Below are 19,643 nucleotides of genomic sequence, written 5' to 3'. Positions count from 1 at the left end.
GGACAGCATCTCCCTCTGGCATTTCCTCCGTCAGAGAGAGAAAGCCATCTCAGTTACCCGGGCAACTCTCAACTCTGCCTGCTTCCCTGCTCACGTTGCTGAGTGTCCCTCTCGCCTTCTCTAGCTGTCCCTGCCCGGAGCCGCGACAGAACATCTCGTCCCGAACGGATGGGCAATTGGAGGAATCTCTGGCTGGGGAACATCACTCTCCAAAGCATCGAGGCCATCTTTCCGGTAGCCGGGGCCTCTGCCGGCTGAACGAGGCCGCGGTCCACGGGTACCCCTCTCCGTCTCCCGGGCAGCCGTTTCACCCGCTCTCGCCTGCCATGAGAGTAGCCCAGAGGGTGAGGTGGCGATGGACGGGGTGCCTTACCTCCACCATGGTCTGATTCCCCCGCAGAGCCAGCAGCATGCAGGGGCCCAGTTTGTTCTCAGCCAACGACAGCAGAAACTTTTTGGTCTTGTAGCAGGATCCCATCAGGATATGAACCTGTAGGAGGGACCAGAGAGACTGCAGCCGTGAGTGCTTCTGAGAGCCGAGCGATACATGAGTCTTCCCTCTGCCGGCACCCCAGGCCCCACCTTGCAGCTTTAGGGGTGTCCAGACCATCCTCCCTTTCCTACCTTTAGACCAGCGATGAACCAAAACAGGGAGGAAAAGACAGAATAGCAGGGTGCGAACCCCAAGACATGATTTCAACCTAACAGCCAAGTGGAGACTGTTTCCTATCAATCAGTCATATTCACTGTGAGCTTACCGGGTGCCGAGCGTCGTACTTGGGAGAGTACAGTCTCTAGACTGTAAGCCCGTTGTGGGCAGGGGTTGTCTCTCTTGATTGTTGTGCTGTACTTTCCAAGCACTTAGTACAGTGCTCTGCACACAGTAAGTGCTCAATAAATACGATTGTACGAATGACTGAATGAATACAATATAACAGTGTTGGGAAACATGTTCCCTGCCCACAATGAGCTTAGAGTCTAGTTTCCTGCTTATAGTGCCCAGGATAGGGAGTCTGGGGCAATGATGACTTCTTTGCAGGTTTCAAGGATCCTGGCCCCCAGCTGAGATCTCCAAGGGGAAAACCCTCACAGTGAGGGCAGCCAGAATGGCTACCCCGGACCCATACGCTGCTTTCCAGGCACAGGAAGAACACGGAACTTCCTTCATGTTTCTGAAGGGAGCTTGGCAGTCATCTGCTGGACAACCTCGGCAGAATCCCTCTGTGGGCCTGCCGAATTCCCACACTCGCTCATCCCAGTATTCTGACAAAACCTGAGAGATTCCAGTCGGGGCTGAACAGATCCCAAATGGTGGCTTTGGTCCCATTAGTTCTTTGAAGCCTGTCACCTCCCACTCCCCATCCTCCACTCAAACCCGTGACCCCATTCTGCCCCAACACACACAGTGGATGGGAGGAAAGCAGGGAGGGTCCTGGATTTCCCCAGAATTCCAGGGGGACCTTCGGAGTCTTCCCTTTCAGTTTTGGACAATATTACAGTTTCCTCCCTGAGCTCCCCGACCAACTCAAGCTGCCGATATGCCGGCGGACAGAGCCGAGACACCACCAGGGCCATGGCAAATCTGAACCGGAATCGCAGCCTCTCTGTTTCCCTTCTCTATTTAAAGATGCCCATGGGAAGACGGGCCATTTTAGGCCCGGGGAGCTGCCTGCCCTGGTTGCTTGCTCCTCCCGGTGAGCTGTACCTGGCGGAGGACCCACCAGCTGCTGCAAAGGGGCAGGACTGGGACACTTTAAAGGGAAGGTTAAGACTTAATGTGCAAAGCAAAAGGAGAGCAGGAAATAGACCAGTTTCCAAGCTGCATAGCCCACATCAGTTCGGCTGTCGAACCGCCGGGGATGGAGGGAAGATGGAGTGGGAACATTAAAAAGCACTTAAAACCAGAGCCTCCTTCAGGAGGCACCGGCAGCCCTTTAAATATTTATCAACATCTGCTCTGAAGAAAAATGTATGGCCGGAAAGCGAGCCTGAGAGGCGGCAAGACTCTCTGGCCGGGGGCCTGTGGTCGACGGAGTCTGAGGCCGCCGCCTCCAGAGGGAGTGAAGGGTTTTGGGGTCGGAAAGGGGACTGGAGTTTGGTAGGGTGGCCCCAAGATGGGCGGCCCTCTCCAAGCGCGGGCCGCACCCCATCCTGTCTGAGCAGGAAGGGGCCAGGTGCGGGTGCCCCTTGGTTTTCTCAAGATACCACCCCACTCCCAGAACTACCCTGCTGCTGCCCTACAAAGATGCAGGGACTAGCTATAGGGCAAGGGAACCGTGGGAGAAGTGAGGTCATTGTGATGTGACCTCCCAGCCTCGCCTCTGCCTTCTTTCTCCAACCGCTTCCTCCGAGGCCTTCTGCAAGGACCCCTAAGAACCCTTCATCATCCAGCTGGAGACCCTGGAGGAGGGGATAAGTCAGTGGTCCCTGGGTTGGGGGACCACTCTTTTTCCCTAAGGCCTCCCCAAACCGTCAGGGTTCCCCTGCCGGGGGACTCCATCACTGGGTCTCGGTCACTGGGCAGAGGGATCTCCTGAAATAAAGTACCCTCCTGAAATGTCCCCGTCATCCCTGGTCAGAACCAACACTGGCCAGAAGGAAGAAGAGAGGAGGGGACCAGGACCCAGCCAACAGCACCGGTTTCAACTTGGAATGCCCCACGTCTCCTCTGGGATTCAGTGAGTGGACCTGCATGGTGCAGACCCCAGTTGGGTCACATTTCAATCATTTATTCAGTTGTATTTATTGAGCCTTTACTGTGTGCAAAGCACCGTACTAAGCACTTGGGAGAGTATAATTCAACAACAAACAGATGCATCCCCTACCCACAAAGAGCTTCCCAAGCCCAGGGATGGGGGTGTGGGGGGTTTTCACCAGAGGCATTCCTTTCTTCGAGATATTGTGCTCCTCTTTTATCCCCTTGGAACAGAATGGGACTAAATGAAGCCCCCCAAGTCACTCTGTTGTGCAGGAGTGGTGAGGAGTCGGGGATAAACTGTCAGCTGGACCAATTACAGCAGGAGTCTCCTTAAAACATATGCAGTTGCCAAACTTGGCAATGCCACTTTACCTGTGAGTTCCGAGGCTCGATCTGTCCGGTCTTTCTAGAGCTACGGTCCCCTTCTGCTCAGGCCATCCTGAACTCAAGGATGCTCTGCCTCTGGTCCCCAAGAGCCCAGGAAATCCCTGAAGGCTGGAGGGACCCCGGAGGCAAAGACGGGTCTCCTATTCTTCCCCGGATCCCGGACGGCCCGCCTTCTTCCCCTCCAGTGTTCCCGGGACACCCAGACCGAAAGCTGGACCCGACCCACGATGCCAGGAGGGCTGTGGACGGCAGCGCTGAGCATTGCGGGGGCGGAACTGGGGAAGTTAATCCTGGCGGCTCCCGGGCCACGTCGGGTAAAAGAACAGACGCTCACGTAATTGCAGACACGTACCATGCTGGCAAAGAGCTCCCCGTCATCGTCGCACGCCACCCCACCGGGACTGTACAGCTGGAACCAGCCGTCCTTGCCGGCCCGCACGCTCAGCAGGCACGAGTGGACCTGCCGGGAAGAGGAAGGGTGCTTGAAGGGGCAGAGGTGGGCAGCGGGGTCAGTGGTAAGAGCGATGGGCAGTAACAGAGTGATAGGGAATGTTTACTAGTAACGGGATTAATGGGAATGTTTAGGGATACAGTGCTTTGCACATAGTAAGCGCTTAATGGGGATTAAGACTGTGAGTCCCGTGTGGGACAACCTGATCACCTTGCAACCTCCCCAGCGCTTAGCACATAGTAAGCGTTTAATAAATGCCATTATTATTATTATTAATAATAATAAATGCCATCATTAATAGGAACAGACTTCATAGTAGTTGTGGGATTTACTAAGCACTTACTAGGCGCCAAGCCCCGGGCTGAACGCTGAGGCAGATATGGCTAAACACGTTAGACATAGACCCTCATCCACATGGGGCTCTCTGCTGAAGTGGGAGGGAGGAAGACCTTTCATCCCTATTTGACAGATGAGGAAACTGAGGCACAGAGGAGTGACTGCCCAGGGACACCCCGCAGTTAAGTCGGGCGGCCTGGGTTTAGAACTCAGGTCCCCTGACTTCCAGGCTCAGGTGACGGGTTGGAATTATTCGAAAGGTGTGGAGGAGCGACTAGATGCCCACTGCAGCATGGGAGGGAGAGAGTCGAGGGCGGAGACTTGAGTTGACTGTGCGGAAGGTGGCAATGGTGAACCATTTCTGTATTTTTACCAAGAAAACTCTATGGATACACTACTACCAGAACAATTGCAGATGGAGAGCGGGGAGTTCTGGGAGAGATGCGTCCGTGGTGTCGCTCTGGGTTGGCAACGACAGGACGGCGTAAGACAGGACCCCCAGAGCCCCCAGAGCTGTCTTGGCCAGTGAATTGTCAGCCTCGCATATCCCAGGGCTCTGACAAGACCTGAGAGTGCGCAACCTAGGCCCTGGCATCCAGTAGGCCAGATCCCTGCTCTTTCCAGTAGGCTACACTTGCCATTAAGAATGCAACACAGTCTGGTAAGAGATTAATAATGTTCATCTCTTTAAGACGTGATCACGGAAATGAGCCTACTTCTGGGCGTGTGGTATCTGTATTGGGTCCAATCTAATATCTTGTATCTATCCCAATGCACACCACAATGTTCGGCACATAGCAGGTGCTTAACAAATACCACAGTAAAAATTACATACACCTGTTACTACTAACAGGTGGGCCCCTAGTAATAATAATAATAATAGCATTTATTAAGCCCTTACTATGTGCAAAACACTGTTCCAAGCGCTGGGGAGGTTACAAGGTGATCAGGCTGTCCCACAGGGGGCTCACAGTCTTAATCCCCATTTTACAGATGAGGTCACTGAGGCATAGAGAAGTGACTTGCCCCAAGTCACGCAGCTGACAATTGGCGGAGCTCAGATTTGAACCCATGACCTCTGACTCCAAAGACCGTGCTCTTTCCATTGAGCCACACTGCTTCTCTAGTAAATACCATTACTCCTGCTACTATCTCACGTCTTAAAATTCAACGGAGTCTACACCTGCCATCTTCCCTTCCCCACCCAAACCAACCACCCCAGGCGGGCTGACTGTCAACTTATTTGAAACCAAAATATCTTCTGAAGGTGAAACGGCAGATGACATTAAAGCAGGTTTTAGCCCCCTGGGATCTGCTGAGGTCAAGAGTCAGGAAACAACAGCTCTGCACACATTCCGCTCACTGTTTGGTTTCTCTCTATTCGTGGAAACTCAAAGACCAACTTCAGTTAATGAAACTGAAACCCAACAAAGCCCCAAACACATGTCTCTCGTTGCCTGATGGGCGCCAGGCCCTACTTATTCCTGGACCGGGCCTTCCACTAAGTGGAGAAAACTAGGGAAATTTCCAGTGAGAGGAAAAACCATCCTGGGTAGTTATAGTTACTGAAAAACAGTGACATCATAAGTTAACCACAGACACCCAGGGTGGGGTGGGTATTTATATCTTGAGGTCGTGAGCCCCTTTTGAGACAGGGACAGTGTCTGAACTGTTTGTCTTGTTTTTGCCCACCGCTCATGACAGTTCCCGGCCTAAAGTGAGGGCTGAATAAATACCATAACTTAGGAGGCACCAGGCTATCCAAAACAGGTTCGTCTGCATCCTATATGCCTCTCGGCTATTTAGATGATCACAGAGCAACAGAGCCAGTTAGACCTTTGCATCCCAACTCTTCCCATCGTTCTCATCGTTGCATCAATCGGCTCCGGTTGAAAGAGAAAGGCTCACCTCTTGGCGAGGATCTTCGGCAAATCTCTGAATCACATGCTTCAGTTCCCTGAAAGACGAAATCACACTCCATCACCTCTGTCCTCCTCGGCGTCCCCGATCCCCCCGGGCCCAGGCTGGGAGATGGGATCAGGGTCCACAATCTCCCTGCGGGGAGGGAACGTGTCCACCAACTCTGTAGTAGCATACTCTCCCAAGTGCTTAGTACCAGTGCTCTGCACTCAGAAAGAGCCCAATAAATATCACTGATTGACTGATTAATTGACGGTGGTGTGTTCAATGGGGAATGGGGCAGACCATCATGCCACTGTTGGCAGGAGGCTAGAGAAAAGAGACTGGGGAATTTCACAAGGTGATGTAGCCATGAGGGGATGGATATAGATTTGGGGATTCCATCAGAGGTATTTAATGAGTGCTTAACTCAGTGCCCACCACTATACTAAGCACTCAGAAGGGGTCAGGATGCTGGGCTGGATCCCAAAGTGCATCCGATATATGTTTGTACATATTTATTACTCTATTTATTTATTTATTTATTTATTTTACTTGTACATATCTATTCTATTTACTTTATTTTGTTAGTATGTTTGGTTTTGTTCTCTGTCTCCCCCTTTTAGACTGCGAGCCCACTGTTGGGTAGGGACTGTCTCTATGTGTTGCCAATTTGTACTTCCCAAGCACTTAGTACAGTGCTCTGCACATAGTAAGCGCTCAATAAATACGATTGATGATGATGATGATCCGATTGTTGGTTTATGGCAGGCTGGTGTTCCCGGCCTCCCTCTCTTTCTCAGAGGACCTGGGTCCTAATAACCAATAACTGGGTGGAGGAATCCCCGGCAAACAGTAATACCCAGTGAAGTAGACATGCTTTGAAGCCACTTGAAAGGGGAGATTCTCGAAACACTTACTTGGTGAACTTCTCGTGTGCAAGAGCCCTACAAACAAAAAACACAAACAGGTTGTTATGACCCTTTCAGGAAGCACCATGCTGAGGTAACTTCCCTGAGGGTAAAAAAAAAAGTCCCCCACGAAACACTATTTAATTCTGATTTCCAATTCTACCATCTCAAGCCCATCCAACCCCAGCAGTTGAAAATCCTCCAAGGTCCCTAAGACTGATCCCATGAATAACCCACATCCAGAAATCACCCTGGTAAACAAGGTCTGAGGTATCTCACTTGACTTTTCTTTCAGAGGCCCAAGGGTGTTCATTAATCGCTCTGCCATCGGGAAAGGAACGCAGCTCATTACCGCCATACATCAGGGCAGCAATTAAGGGCTGTGCTGTAAGGCGCGCTGCATCACGGGTCTGTTTCATGCCTCTTCCCCCGAGCCTTCCTGGAAGGCTGGCTGAAGCAGATGATGTCACTGCTTTACGATGCCCCGCTCCATCCAGCCAAGCGGGCCCTGTGCCACTCCGGAGTTGTAGCTCTCCGGTCCCAAGGCATTGGGCCTCTGGGGGCATGATCAGCCAGCAAATTGTGCGATTACAGGCTGTAATGTTCACCCTCGGAGATTTGCTTTTTCTAAACACGAGAGCTCATTAATAGGTTTCTGAGGGAGCTCTGCTGCTCATGGTTAGCTATGTGGCTTCTCCAATCTATGAAAAAAAGGTCATTTACACATCTTAAATCCCGATTCCTTCAACCGAATCTTCTAGTCCGAGAGATAGCCCGCTCTTTAAAACTGGTCTCCCACCTTACTTTCATCAGCAAAAAAATCACCTCTGGGAAGAGAGGGGATGTTTTCCTGCCTGTATTCCAATTCCATACAGATTGCTTAGCCCCCCCTAAAAATTAATATTTCCCCTGCTGACGATTCAACAGATGCTGGAGATTGCATCATCATTAGAAAAAAAAAAAAGAAACCTCCAAACTTCACTGTATGAACTTACTCCTTGGGGAATGGAATAGGTTGAAGCAGGCTGGCGAGGGCAGGTCTCCAGTCATCATAGTCTGACCTAGGGAAGATAAATCATGGTTTGAATCAGATGGGTTAACCAGGACCCATGTTTGTTGAGCTGAACGCTGAAGAAAGCAGCTATTACTACGCTTCCGGAAGCCTTCGTGCTGACCACCACGCTCTCCTTTCTCCATTATGTTGTGCTGTTTTTTGCTTATGAAGGAGTCCTCTGAAACTCCAACATTCCCAGCTGGGCCAGGAGAGCTGACCTTCCCGGAAGCTTAGAGAAGTAGCGTGGCCTAATGGAAAGAGCACAAACCTCCAAGTCGGAGGACGTGGGTCCTAACCCTGGCTCCACCATTTACCTGCCATGTGAAACTTGGGCTAGTCACTTAACCAGGGCTAGTCAGTTTTCTCAACTGCAAAATGGGGATGCAATATCTATTCTCCCTCCTCCTTAAACTATGAGCACCATGTGGGACAGGGATTGGATCCAACCGGGCTATCTTGATCCATTCCAGAGTTTAGCACAGAGTAAGTGCTTAAAAATTGGCTGCCCTCTGTCTGCCCATCTGCCAAGCTAGCTCTCTTCCTCCCTTCAAGGCCCCACTGAGAGCTCACCTCCTCCAGGAGGCCTTCCCAGACTGAGCCCCTTCCTTCCTCTCCCCCTCGTCCCCCTCTCCATCCCCCCATCTTACCTCCTTCGCTTCCCCACAGCACCTGTATATATGTATATATGTTTGAACATATTTATTACTCTATTTATTTATTTATTTATTTATTTTACTTGTACAAATCTATTCTATTTATTTTATTTTGTTAGTATGTTTGGTTTTGTTCTCTGTCTCTCCCTTCTAGACTGTGAGCCCACTGTTGGGTGGGGACTGTCTCTATATGTTGCCAACTTGTACTTCCCAAGCGCTTAGTACAGTGCTCTGCACACAGTAAGCGCTCAATAAATACGATTGATGTTGATGATGATGATGATTAAAAATGCCATTATTACTACTGTGATTATCCTCCTCCTCATCATCAATAAACTTCCTCGTGTCAGGTTGAAGACATCAGCAATTTAGGAGTTCTATTCCTACTTATTATCACCTCTACCTTTAATAATAATAATGGCATTTGCTAAGCGCTACGTGCAAAGCACTGTTCTAAGCGCTGGGGGGATACAAGGTGATCAGGGTGTCATTCATTCATTCATTCAATCGCATTTATTGAGCGCTTACTGGTGCAGAGCACTGTACTAAGCACTTGGGAAGTACAAGTTGGCAACATGTAGAGACGGTCCCTACCCAACAGTGGACGCACAGTCTAGAAGAGTACGTCCCACGTGGGGCTCACAGTCTTAATCCCCATTTTACAGATGAGGTAACTGAGGCAAAGAAGAAGTGAAGTGACTTGCCCAAAGTCACACAGCTGACATGTGGCGGAGCCGGGATTAGAACCTGTGACCTCTGACTCCCGAGCCCAGGTTCCTTCCACTGAGCCACGCTGCTTCTCTTTGAACTTGTAAACTGTAATCTCATCCTCTAGGCTGCAAACTTATTACGGGCAGGGAATCCATCCACTAATTCTGTTTTGTACTCTCCCAAGTGCTTAGTACAGTGCTCTGCGCACAGTAAGTGCTCAATAAATGCCATTGATGGATTTATTGACTGAACTGGGGCTTAGCCGGTTGCTCTGAGAATGCTTCACAAACCCACCATCAGGTGTGTGTTTGGGATTACCACACTGTTTAAGTGTTTGGCCCAGACACGTTGGAGGGAATTTTTATGGGGTCTGATTCATAAAAAACTGATATATCAGGCCTGATATTTGGAAGGGCATGTGGGTTCAGATCCATGGGGCTGGGCAGGTGATGGTACCAGCGGCTGGAGGGAAGAGATTTGTGTGGGTTTTTACCACACGTTTACCCTGGGTAATGGTACTGGTTCAATGGGGGACTTCACTGGGCTGCATTGGTGACCTTTGTCTCATTCGGGGCTTTCCTCAAGGTTTTAGACCCTCTTGGGCTTCTTCTGACTGAACAACTGCTTCAGTCCGTGCCCCAGAGTCGGGTCTGGATGGACGCATGGCTTGGACTCCTCCCCGAGGGGAAACCAAAAGCTCATCTTATGCCAGCAGGAGGGGGAGGCTGACCGTGATCCAAAAATGGGGGGCTGGAGGGGAAACGACAGGATGGGAAATTTATGAAATCCTCCGTTGAGCAAGCCCGGTGATTTGGTGGAGGATTTTAAGAGCTGGCGAGGGATGAGGAGCAGCTGGAAGGTGAGAGTGGGAGAGAACTTTTCTTATCAATGCAGGGCCCTCCATGGCACATAGTGTGAGTTTAACCAATACCATAGGGGGAAAAAAAAGGCTACACAGGGTACCTGTGGAACAGAACTTTTCTATCAGTGCAGGGCCATCTGTGGAAAGGAAAGGGTTCATTGGGGAAACCCATCCCTACAACTAGTAAATAAATGAGGAACTACTCCTTCATTGATTCCAAATCCCCTCAGGATCAATCAATCAATCAATGGTATTTATTGAAAGTTTACTGAGTGCAAAGCACTGTACTTAGAGCTTGGGAGAGTACAGTACAACAGAGTTGGCAGGCATGTTCCCTGCCCACAACAAGCTTACAGTCTAGAGGTAATCTTCGGGTGATCTGGAATATTTTCCCATTGCTTTCTGTACTCTGTAAAAACACAAACACATGCACAGCCTCGCATGGAGGCTCAAGTAAACATAGCTTTCAGGGTCCAGAATATCCTTCTCGGGCCACACGGGAGTAGCAACATGGCACAGTGGATAGTTCACTGAGTCTGGGAACCTGAAGGTCCTAGATTCTAATCTCAGCTCTGTCACTTGTCTGTTTTATTATTATTTACTTTACTTGTACATATTTATTCTATCTATTTTATTCTGTTAATATGTTTTGTTCTCTGTCTCCCGCTTCGAGACTGTGAGCCCACTGTTGGGTAGGGACCGTCATCATATGTTGCCAAATTGTACTTCCCAAGCGCTTAGTCCAGTGCTCTGCACACAGTAAGCGCTCAATAAATACGACTGAATGAATGAATGCTGTGTGAAGTCACTTGCTTCTCTGTGCCTCAGTTACCTCATCTGCAAACTGGGGATTGAGACTGTGAGCCTGATGTAGGCTAAGGACTGCGTACAACCCGATTTGTTTGTCTCCACCTCAGCGCATGGAACGGTGCCTGGCACACAGTAAGCGCTTAACAAAAACCACAGTTATCATTATTATATTTTTCCAGGGTGGAAAGGCTGTCATGACCCTTCCCGGACACCGAGGGTGGACCGCCCCATCCCCAAGCCTGGGAGGATGGTGGGGAGAGGGAGGAGGAGGAGGAAGAGAAGGAGGAGGAGGAAGTGTAAGCACACCTGCCCAGTGACCTGCCCATCCTTCTTTTCCGCAGCCCCCGCTGAGCTCAAGATATATTCCTTCCCGCAGCATTTGTGCCCCACGGGGAGCAGAGGGCGGATCTATGCCCTTGGGCAGGGACTGTCTCTATATGTTGCCAACTTGTACTTCCCAAGCGCTTAGTACAGTGCTCTGCACACAGTAAGAGCTCAATAAATACGATTGATTGAAAGCAACCCCCAGCTCCTGGCCTCAGCCCTAACCCGAGGGGGGCTCTCCACGCAGCTGTCTAGGTTCCGGGGTCAACTGGATCCACACTAGCAAAATATCCAAATTATTTAGGCCCCCTGTCTTGAATTGCTCGTCTTAAATTACTCTTGAATTGCTACGGGTAGTCCAAGAAAAAGAACACTTTAGGCACGACGGGCCTGGATATTTAAACCAAAGTACATTTTAAGGGTGTGAATTAGCCGTTTGGTTCATTGACGAGCGCCGGGTTCTGCATTGGGAAAGGCTCACGGGCACCACCGGAGCTCTGACCAGAAAGAGCCGGGCCTCCAGGCCCATCCGATGACGGGAGAGAGATGAGAGATGCAGAGAATAATAATAACAAAAATAATGATGGCATTTGTTAAGCGCTTACTATGTTCCAAGCACTGTTCTAAGCACTGGGGTAGGTTATCAGGATGTCCCACGTGGGGCTCACAGTCTTAATCCCCGTTTTTCAGATGAGGTGAACTGAGGCCCAGAGAAGTGAAGTGATTTACCCGAAGTCACACAGCTGACAAGTGGCAGGGCCGGGATTAGAACCCACGACCTCCGACTCCCAAGTCCATGCTCTTTCCACTAGGCAATGGGGCAGGGGGGTGGCCTAAGCCGCGGGAAGCGTCTGCAGAGTGAGCTGGTCAGGAGGAGAGCACGCCTGAGGAAGGAGAGTCCTTCCTCAGAGTCCTTGGGTAAGTCACTTCACTTCTCCGTGCCTCAGTCACCTCATCTGTAAAATGGGGATTAAGACTCTGGGACACGGACCGGGTCCAACCTGATTAACCCGTATCTACCCCAGCGCTTAGTACAGTGCCGGGCACGTAGTAAGCGCTTAACAAACACCCTTAAAACCAAAACCTTTTTCCAGGCTTGGGAGCCGGAGGTGACCAGCCCTCCCCACGGCACTGCTTCTCCCAAAGTCCTTCTGGATCGGCTCTTCCCTTCTTAATAGATGCAGCAATGCTGATCGATCAGAAAAGAGTCTCTATTCTTATCAATAATATCTTGAACTGCTATGGTGCTTTTTTCCCCCAAAAGCTTCATAATAATAGTAATAATTATTATTCACATAATTATTCTATTATATATTATGATATTTAGACTGTGAGCCCACTGTTGGGTAGGGACTGTCTCTATATGTTGCCAATTTTTACTTCCCAAGCGCTTAGTACAGTGCTCTGCACATAGTAAGCGCTCAATAAATACGATTGATGATGATGATGATGATATATAATTATTATATTATTATTATTCACATCAGGGAACACATCTGCCAACTCTGTTGTTTTGTGCTCTCCCAGGTGCTTAGTATAGTGCTCTGCACCCAGTAAGTGCTCAACAAATACCACTGATTGGAACACATCTGCCAACTCTGTTGTTTTGTACTCTCCCAGGTGCTTAGTATAGTGCTCTGCACCCAGTAAGTGCTCAACAAATACCACTGATTGGACCACATCTGCCAACTCTGTTGTTCTGTACTCTCCCAGGTGCTTAGTATAGTGCTCTGCACCCAGTAAGTGCTCAACAAATACCACTGATTGGACCACATCTGCCAACTCTGTTGTTTTGTACTCTCCCAGGTGCTTAGTATAGTGCTCTGCACCCAGTAAGTGCTCAACAAGTACCACTGATTGGACCACATCTGCCAACTCTGTTGTTTTGTGCTCTCCCAGGTGCTTAGTATAGTGCTCTGCACCCAGTAAGTGCTCAACAAATACCACTGATTGGACCACATCTGCCAACTCTGTTGTTTTGTACTCTCCCAGGTGCTTATTATAGTGCTCTGCACCCAGTAAGTGCTCAACAAATACCACTGACTGACTGAGCCCCAACATCTGTGAGGCAGAAAGAGGCAAATATTATTCTTATTTTACAGATGAAGAACATGAGACTTCCAGGGGTCAGCAGCCTCCTCTAGCTGTAAGCTCACTGTGGACAGGGAATATGTCTGTTTTATTGTTGTGCTGTACTCTCCCAAGCGCTTAGTTCAGTGCCCTGCACCCAGTGAGCACTCAAAAAAATACAACTGATCGGTCAGCAGCAGGCCAGTGGCAATGGGTTCAAATCCCGGCTCCACCAATTGTCAGCTGGGTGACTTCGGGCAAGTCACTTAACTTCCCTGGGCCTCAGTTACCGCATCTGTAAAATCAATCAATCAATCCTATTTATTGAGCGCCTACTGTGTGCAGAGCACTAAGTGCTTGGGAAGCCCAAGTTGGCAACATATAGAGACTGGCCCTACCCAACAGTGGGCTCACAGTCTAAGAGGGGGAGACGGAGAACAAAACCAAACATACTAACAAAATAAAATAAATAGAATAGATATGTACAAGTAAAATAAATAGAGTAATAAATATGTACAAACATATATACATATATAAAATGGGGATTAAGACTGTGAGCCCCCCCATGGGACAACCTGATCACCTTGTAACCTCCCCAGCGCTTGGTACGGTGCTTTGCACATCGTAAGCGCTTAATAAATGCTATTATTATTATTATTATTATTATTATTATAAGAACCCTGGTCTCTTGAATCCCAGACCCATGCTCCCTCCACTAGATCAAGCTGCCTCTCTTCTAATAACCAACGTCTTTTCTGTCTTAATAGAGCAGCTGAAACATCACAGCTGCTGCCTTTATTGTGGGAGGCACAAAAGGAGGCTTGGGAAGGGCGGAGGCAACGCTCAAACCGTTTATAGATGGAATGAAGTTCAACTACCTCGGGCTAGTTGGCATTTCCTTCTTTCACGCTGGAGTTTCTTTCTTTTTTTCTTCTTTTTACTAGTTTTTAATCAGAGAGAAACGCTCTGAACCCAGGCGATAATTTAGTTCTTTATGGAAAACCAAAAACCTCGGGAAGAAATAAGAATTAAATGGGAAAAAAAAAAACCAACCAACCAGTAAAATGACTGTCCAACCCGAATTGGGGAATCTCTAAAGGGCAGAAAGGTGCTGGGCAGCTCCCTCAGTCGCGCATACGCCAGCACGGAAAGAGCGTGGGCCCAGGGTTTGAATCCCAGCTCTGCCATTTGTCTAAGTGACCCTGGGTAAGTCACTTCACTTCTCTGTGCTTCAGTTTCCTCATCTATAAAATGGGGATTAAATCCTACTCCCACCTAATTAGACTGACATGTGGGATGCCCAGACTACATTGCATCTACCCCAGCATTTAGTACATTGAAGCAGCGTGGCTCGGTGGAAAGAGCCCGGGCTCTGGAGTCAGAGGTCATGGGTTCAAATCCCGGCTCTGCCAACGGTCAGCTGTGTGACTTTGGGCAAGGCACTTCACTTCTCCGGGCCTCAGTTCCCTCATCTGGAAAATGGGGATTAAGACTGCGAGCCCCCCTGTGGGACAACCTGATGACCTTGTAACCTCCCCAGTGCTTAGTACAGTGCTTTGCACAGAGTAAGCGCTTAATAAATGCCATTATTATTATTATTATTGAATGAATGAATACAATGCTCGGCACATACTATGTGCTAAACAAGTATTATTATTCTCATCATTATAATTACAACCAAATGTTCTGTAGGGTGCAAGCCTGTGCTTTGCACATAGTAAGCGCTTAATAAATGCCATCATTATTATTATTATAAATACACCTGGGCTTCAATTAATAATTGTGGTATTTATTAAGCAGTTCCATGAGCAACACACTATACTGAGAGCTGGGGTTGACACAATAATAATGACACATTATTACTGAATGAATGAATACAATGCTCGGCACATACTATGTGCTAAACAAGTATTATTCTTCTCATCATTATAATTACAACCAAATGTTCTGTAGGGTGCAAGCCTGTGCTTTGCAAATAGTAAGCGCTTAATAAATGCCATCATTATTATTATTATAAATACACCTGGGCCTCAATTAGTAATAATAATTGTGGTATTTATTAAGCAGTTCCATGTGCAACACACTATACTGAGAGCTGGGCTTGACACAATAATAATGACACATTATTATTGAATGAATGAATACAATGCTCGGCACGTACTATGTGCTAAACAAGCATTATTATTCTCATCATTATAATTACAACCAAATGTTCTGTAGAGTGCAAGCCTGTGCTTTGCACATAGTAAGCGCTTAATAAATGCCATCATTATTATTATTATTATAAATACACCTGGGCCTCAATTAATAATAATAATTGTGGTATTTATTAAGCAGTTCCATGTGCAACACACTATACTGAGAGCTGGGGTTGACACAATAATAATGACACATTATTATTGAATGAATGAATACAATGCTCGGCACATACTATGTGCTAAACAAGTATTATTCTTCTCATCATTATAATTACAACCAAATGTTCTGTAGGGTGCAAGCCTGTGCTTTCCACATAGTAAGCGCTTAATAAATGCCATCATTATTATTATTATTAGAAATACACCTGGGCCTCAATTAATAATAATAATTGTGGTATTTATTAAGCAGTTCCATGTGCAACATACTATACTGAGAGCTGGGGTTGACACAATAATAATGACACATTATTATTGAATGAATGAATACAATGCTCGGCACATACTATGTGCTAAACAAGTATTATTCTTCTCATCATTATAATTACAACCAAATGTTCTGGAGGGTGCAAGCCTGTGCTTTGCACATAGTAAGCGCTTAATAAATGCCATCATTATTATCATTATTATTAGAAATACACCTGGGCCTCAATTAATAATAATAATTGTGGCTTTTATTAAGCAGTTCCATGTGCAACACACTATACTGAGAGCTGGGGTTGACACAATAATAATGACACATTATTATTGAATGAATGAATACAATGCTCGGCACATTCTATGTGCTAAACAAGTATTATTCTTCTCATCATTATAATTACAACCAACTGTTCTGTAGGGTGCAAGCCTGTGCTTTGCACATAGTCAGCACTTAATAAATGCCACCATCATTATTATTATTATAAATACACCTGGGCCTCAATTAATAATAATAACTGTGGTATTTATTAAGCAGTTCCATGTGCAACACACTATACTAAGAGCTGGGGTTGACACAATAATAATGACACATTATTATTGAATGAATGAATACAATGCTCAGCACATACTATGTGCTAAACAAGTATTATTCTTCTCATCATTATAATTACAACCAAATGTTCTGTAGGGTGCAAGCCTGTGCTTTGCACATAGTAAGTGCTTAATAAATGCCATCATTATTATTATTATTATAAGTACACCTGGGCCTCAATTAATAATAATAATCGTGGTATTTATTAAGCAGTTCCATGTGCAACACACTATACTGAGAGCTGGGGTTGACACAATAATAATGACACATTATTATTGAATGAATGAATACAATGCTCGGCACGTACTATGTGCTAAACAAGTATTATTCTTCTCATCATTATAATTACAGCCAAATGTTCTGTAGGGTGCAAGCCTGTGCTTTGCACATAGTAAGCCCTTAATAAATGCCATCATTATTATTATTATTATAAGTACACCTGTGCCTCAATTAATAATAATAATAATTGTGGTATTTATTAAGCAGTTCCATGTGCAACACACTATACTGAGAGCTGGGGTTGACACAAAATAAGTAGATCAGATACCGTCCCATGACCCACAAGGGGCTCACAGTCTAAGAGGGAGGGACGATTGGTATTTTCTCCCCATTTTGCAAATGAGGAAACTGAGGCCCAGAGAAGTTAAGGACTTGTCCGAGTGCCAAGTGCCAAGCGGGGATCAGGGCCGTGGTCTCCTGACTCCAGTCCTGTGCTCTTTCCACGAGGCTACACTGCTTTCTATTTACCCAGTTTCACCGGCGATCTGGGGGAATGGAGGTCGAAAGGGCAGGAGGGACAGGCGGCGCGGGTCTCGTCCCAATCAATCAATCAATCAATCGTATTTATTGAGCGCTTACTGTGTGCAGAGCACTGTACTAAGCGCTTGGGAAGTACAAGCGGGGCCTGGCAGGTGGCACTCCAGCCGTCACTGCGGGGGGTCACGCGTGTCAGCGCCCGTCTGGGCCCGTCAACGCTCGGCGAGAGGGACCAACAGCCGCGGCTATCAAATAGTCACCCGAACCCGCTCCCGGGCAATGACACGGTCAACCACATGCCGCAGTTTAGACCGTGGGAGCATCAGTGATGCCTTCCTTGGGTTTTAGTACAGTGCTCTGCACGTAGTAAGCGCTCAATAAATACGATTGATGATTTGTTAAGTGCTTACTATGTGTTGAGTAATGTTCTAAGCGCTAGGGTACCTACACGTTTACCAGATGGGACGCAGTTCCCATCCCACATGGGGCTCATCCTCTCTGAATTGGAGGGAGGAGGCTTTATCAATCGATCCCTCCATCATATTTATTGAGGGCTAGCAGCGTGGCTCAGTGGAAAGAGCACGAGCCAGAGGTCATGGGTTCGAATCCCGGCTCCGCCGCACGTCTGCTGCGTGACCTTGGGCAAGTCACTTAACTTCTCTGAGCCTCAGTTACCTCACCTGTAAAAGGAGGATATATGTTTGTACATATTTATTACTCTATTTATTTATTTATTTGACTTGTACATAGCTATTCTATTTATTTTATTTTGTTAGTCTGTTTGGTTTTGTTGCCTGTCTCCCCCTTCTAGACTGTGAGCCCACTGTTGGGTAGGGACTGTCTCTATATGTTGCCAATTTGCACTTCCCAAGCGCTTAGTCCAGTGCTCTGCACATAGTAAGCGCTCAATAAATACGACTGATGATGATGATGATTTATTTATTTATTTTACTTGTTCATATCTATTCTATTTATTTTATTTTGTTAGTCTGTTTGGTTTTGTTGTCTGTCTCCCCCTTCTAGACTGTGAGCCCACTGTTGGGTAGGGACTGTCTCTATATGTTGCCAATTTGCACTTCCCAAGCGCTTAGTACAGTGCTCTGCACATAGTAAGCGCTCAATAAATACGACTGATGATGATGATGATTCATTTATTTATTTTACTTGTACATATCTATTCTATTTATTTTATTTTGTTAGTCCGTTTGGTTTTGTTCTCTGTCTCCCCCTTTTAGACTGTGAGCCCGTTGTTGGGTAGGGACTGTCTCTATATGTTGCCAATTTGTACTTCCCAAGCGCTTAGTACAGTGCTCTGCACATAGTAAGCGCTCAATAAATACGATTGATGATGATGATGATTCATTTATTTATTTTACTTGTACATATCTATTCTATTTATTTTATTTTGTTAGTCTGGTTTTGTTCTCTGTCTCCCCCTTTTAGACTGTAAGCCCACTGCTGGGTAGGGACTGTCTCTGGATGTTGCCAATTTGTACTTCCCAAGCGCTTAGTACAGTGCTCTGCACATAGTAAGCGCTCAATAAATACGATTGATGATGATGATTAAGACTGTGAGCCTCACGTGGGACAACCTGATCACCTTGTATCCCCCAGTGCTTAGAACAGTGCTTTGCACATAGTAAGTGCTTAACAAATGCCATCATCATCATCATGTGCAGAACATTGTACTAAGCATTTCGGAGAGTACGGTCTAACCAGGTTGGCTTTAACCTCCATTTAACAGGTGAGGAAGCTGAGGCCCAGAGATGTTAACTGATTTGCCCAAGGTTACACGGGAAGCAATTTGCAGAGCTGGGATTAGAACCCGGCTTTCTTCTGGTTCACAAGCAGAAGCATTTAATGAAGGTAGCAGTAGCGTTCATAATATTCATTAAGCACTTATTTTGTGCAAAACACTGTACTTGGCTGCGTATGCATTATGCAACTGATACCCCAGCCACAAAGCACTTGTGTTGACGTCCCTATACTCTACTATTTTCCCTTTCTAAAATTTCTTTCAAAGTCTCTCTCCCCTCTACAGGTGGGCAGGGACTGTGTCTATCAACTTTATTGTACCACACTTTCCCAAGAGCCTAGTAAAGTGCTCTGCACTTAGTACACACTCAATAAATACCACTGATGAATGGATTGATTGATTGATTGATAGAAAGACTGGGGAAAAAAGTTCCCAGGAGGAAATTAGACATGGTCCCTGGCCTCTAAGGGGCTCATAATCAATCAATCAATCACTGGTATGTATTGAGCACTTACTATGGACAGAGCACTGTACTAAGCAATTAGGAGAGTACAATATAGCAGAATTAGCAGACACGGTCCCTGCTCATAGTGACCCTCTCTCTTGAATCCTCTGCAGCTGAGCATTTAAAAAAATTATTATTGTTATTATTCTTAAGTGCTTACTATGCCTCAAACACCGTTCTGAGTGCTGAGCTAGGTACAAGGTAATCAGGTCAGATGCAGTCCCAGTCCTACACGGGGTCTAAGTAGATCACC

General features: G+C 46.9%; 1 protein-coding gene across 3 annotated transcripts in view; it reads right to left on the bottom strand.

Moving 5' to 3' along the window:
- LOC119934250 (c-Maf inducing protein) overlaps nt 1-19,643 on the bottom strand; it is a 318,415-nt gene that overhangs the window by 12,073 nt on the left and 286,699 nt on the right. For all 3 annotated transcript variants that reach the window (XM_038753682.1, XM_038753683.1, XM_038753684.1), the window contains exons 11-15: nt 7,678-7,743; nt 6,692-6,718; nt 5,781-5,829; nt 3,438-3,545; nt 374-490 (exon numbers count right to left, since the gene is read on the bottom strand). In XM_038753682.1, coding sequence (XP_038609610.1) covers nt 374-490; nt 3,438-3,545; nt 5,781-5,829; nt 6,692-6,718; nt 7,678-7,743 — 367 coding nt within the window. The remainder of the gene's footprint in view (nt 1-373; nt 491-3,437; nt 3,546-5,780; nt 5,830-6,691; nt 6,719-7,677; nt 7,744-19,643) is intronic.

This window comes from Tachyglossus aculeatus, chromosome 11, assembly GCF_015852505.1.
Source record: "Tachyglossus aculeatus isolate mTacAcu1 chromosome 11, mTacAcu1.pri, whole genome shotgun sequence".
Classification (NCBI taxonomy): Eukaryota; Metazoa; Chordata; class Mammalia; order Monotremata; family Tachyglossidae; genus Tachyglossus; species Tachyglossus aculeatus.
This window is presented reverse-complemented; position numbering and strand designations above follow the sequence as displayed.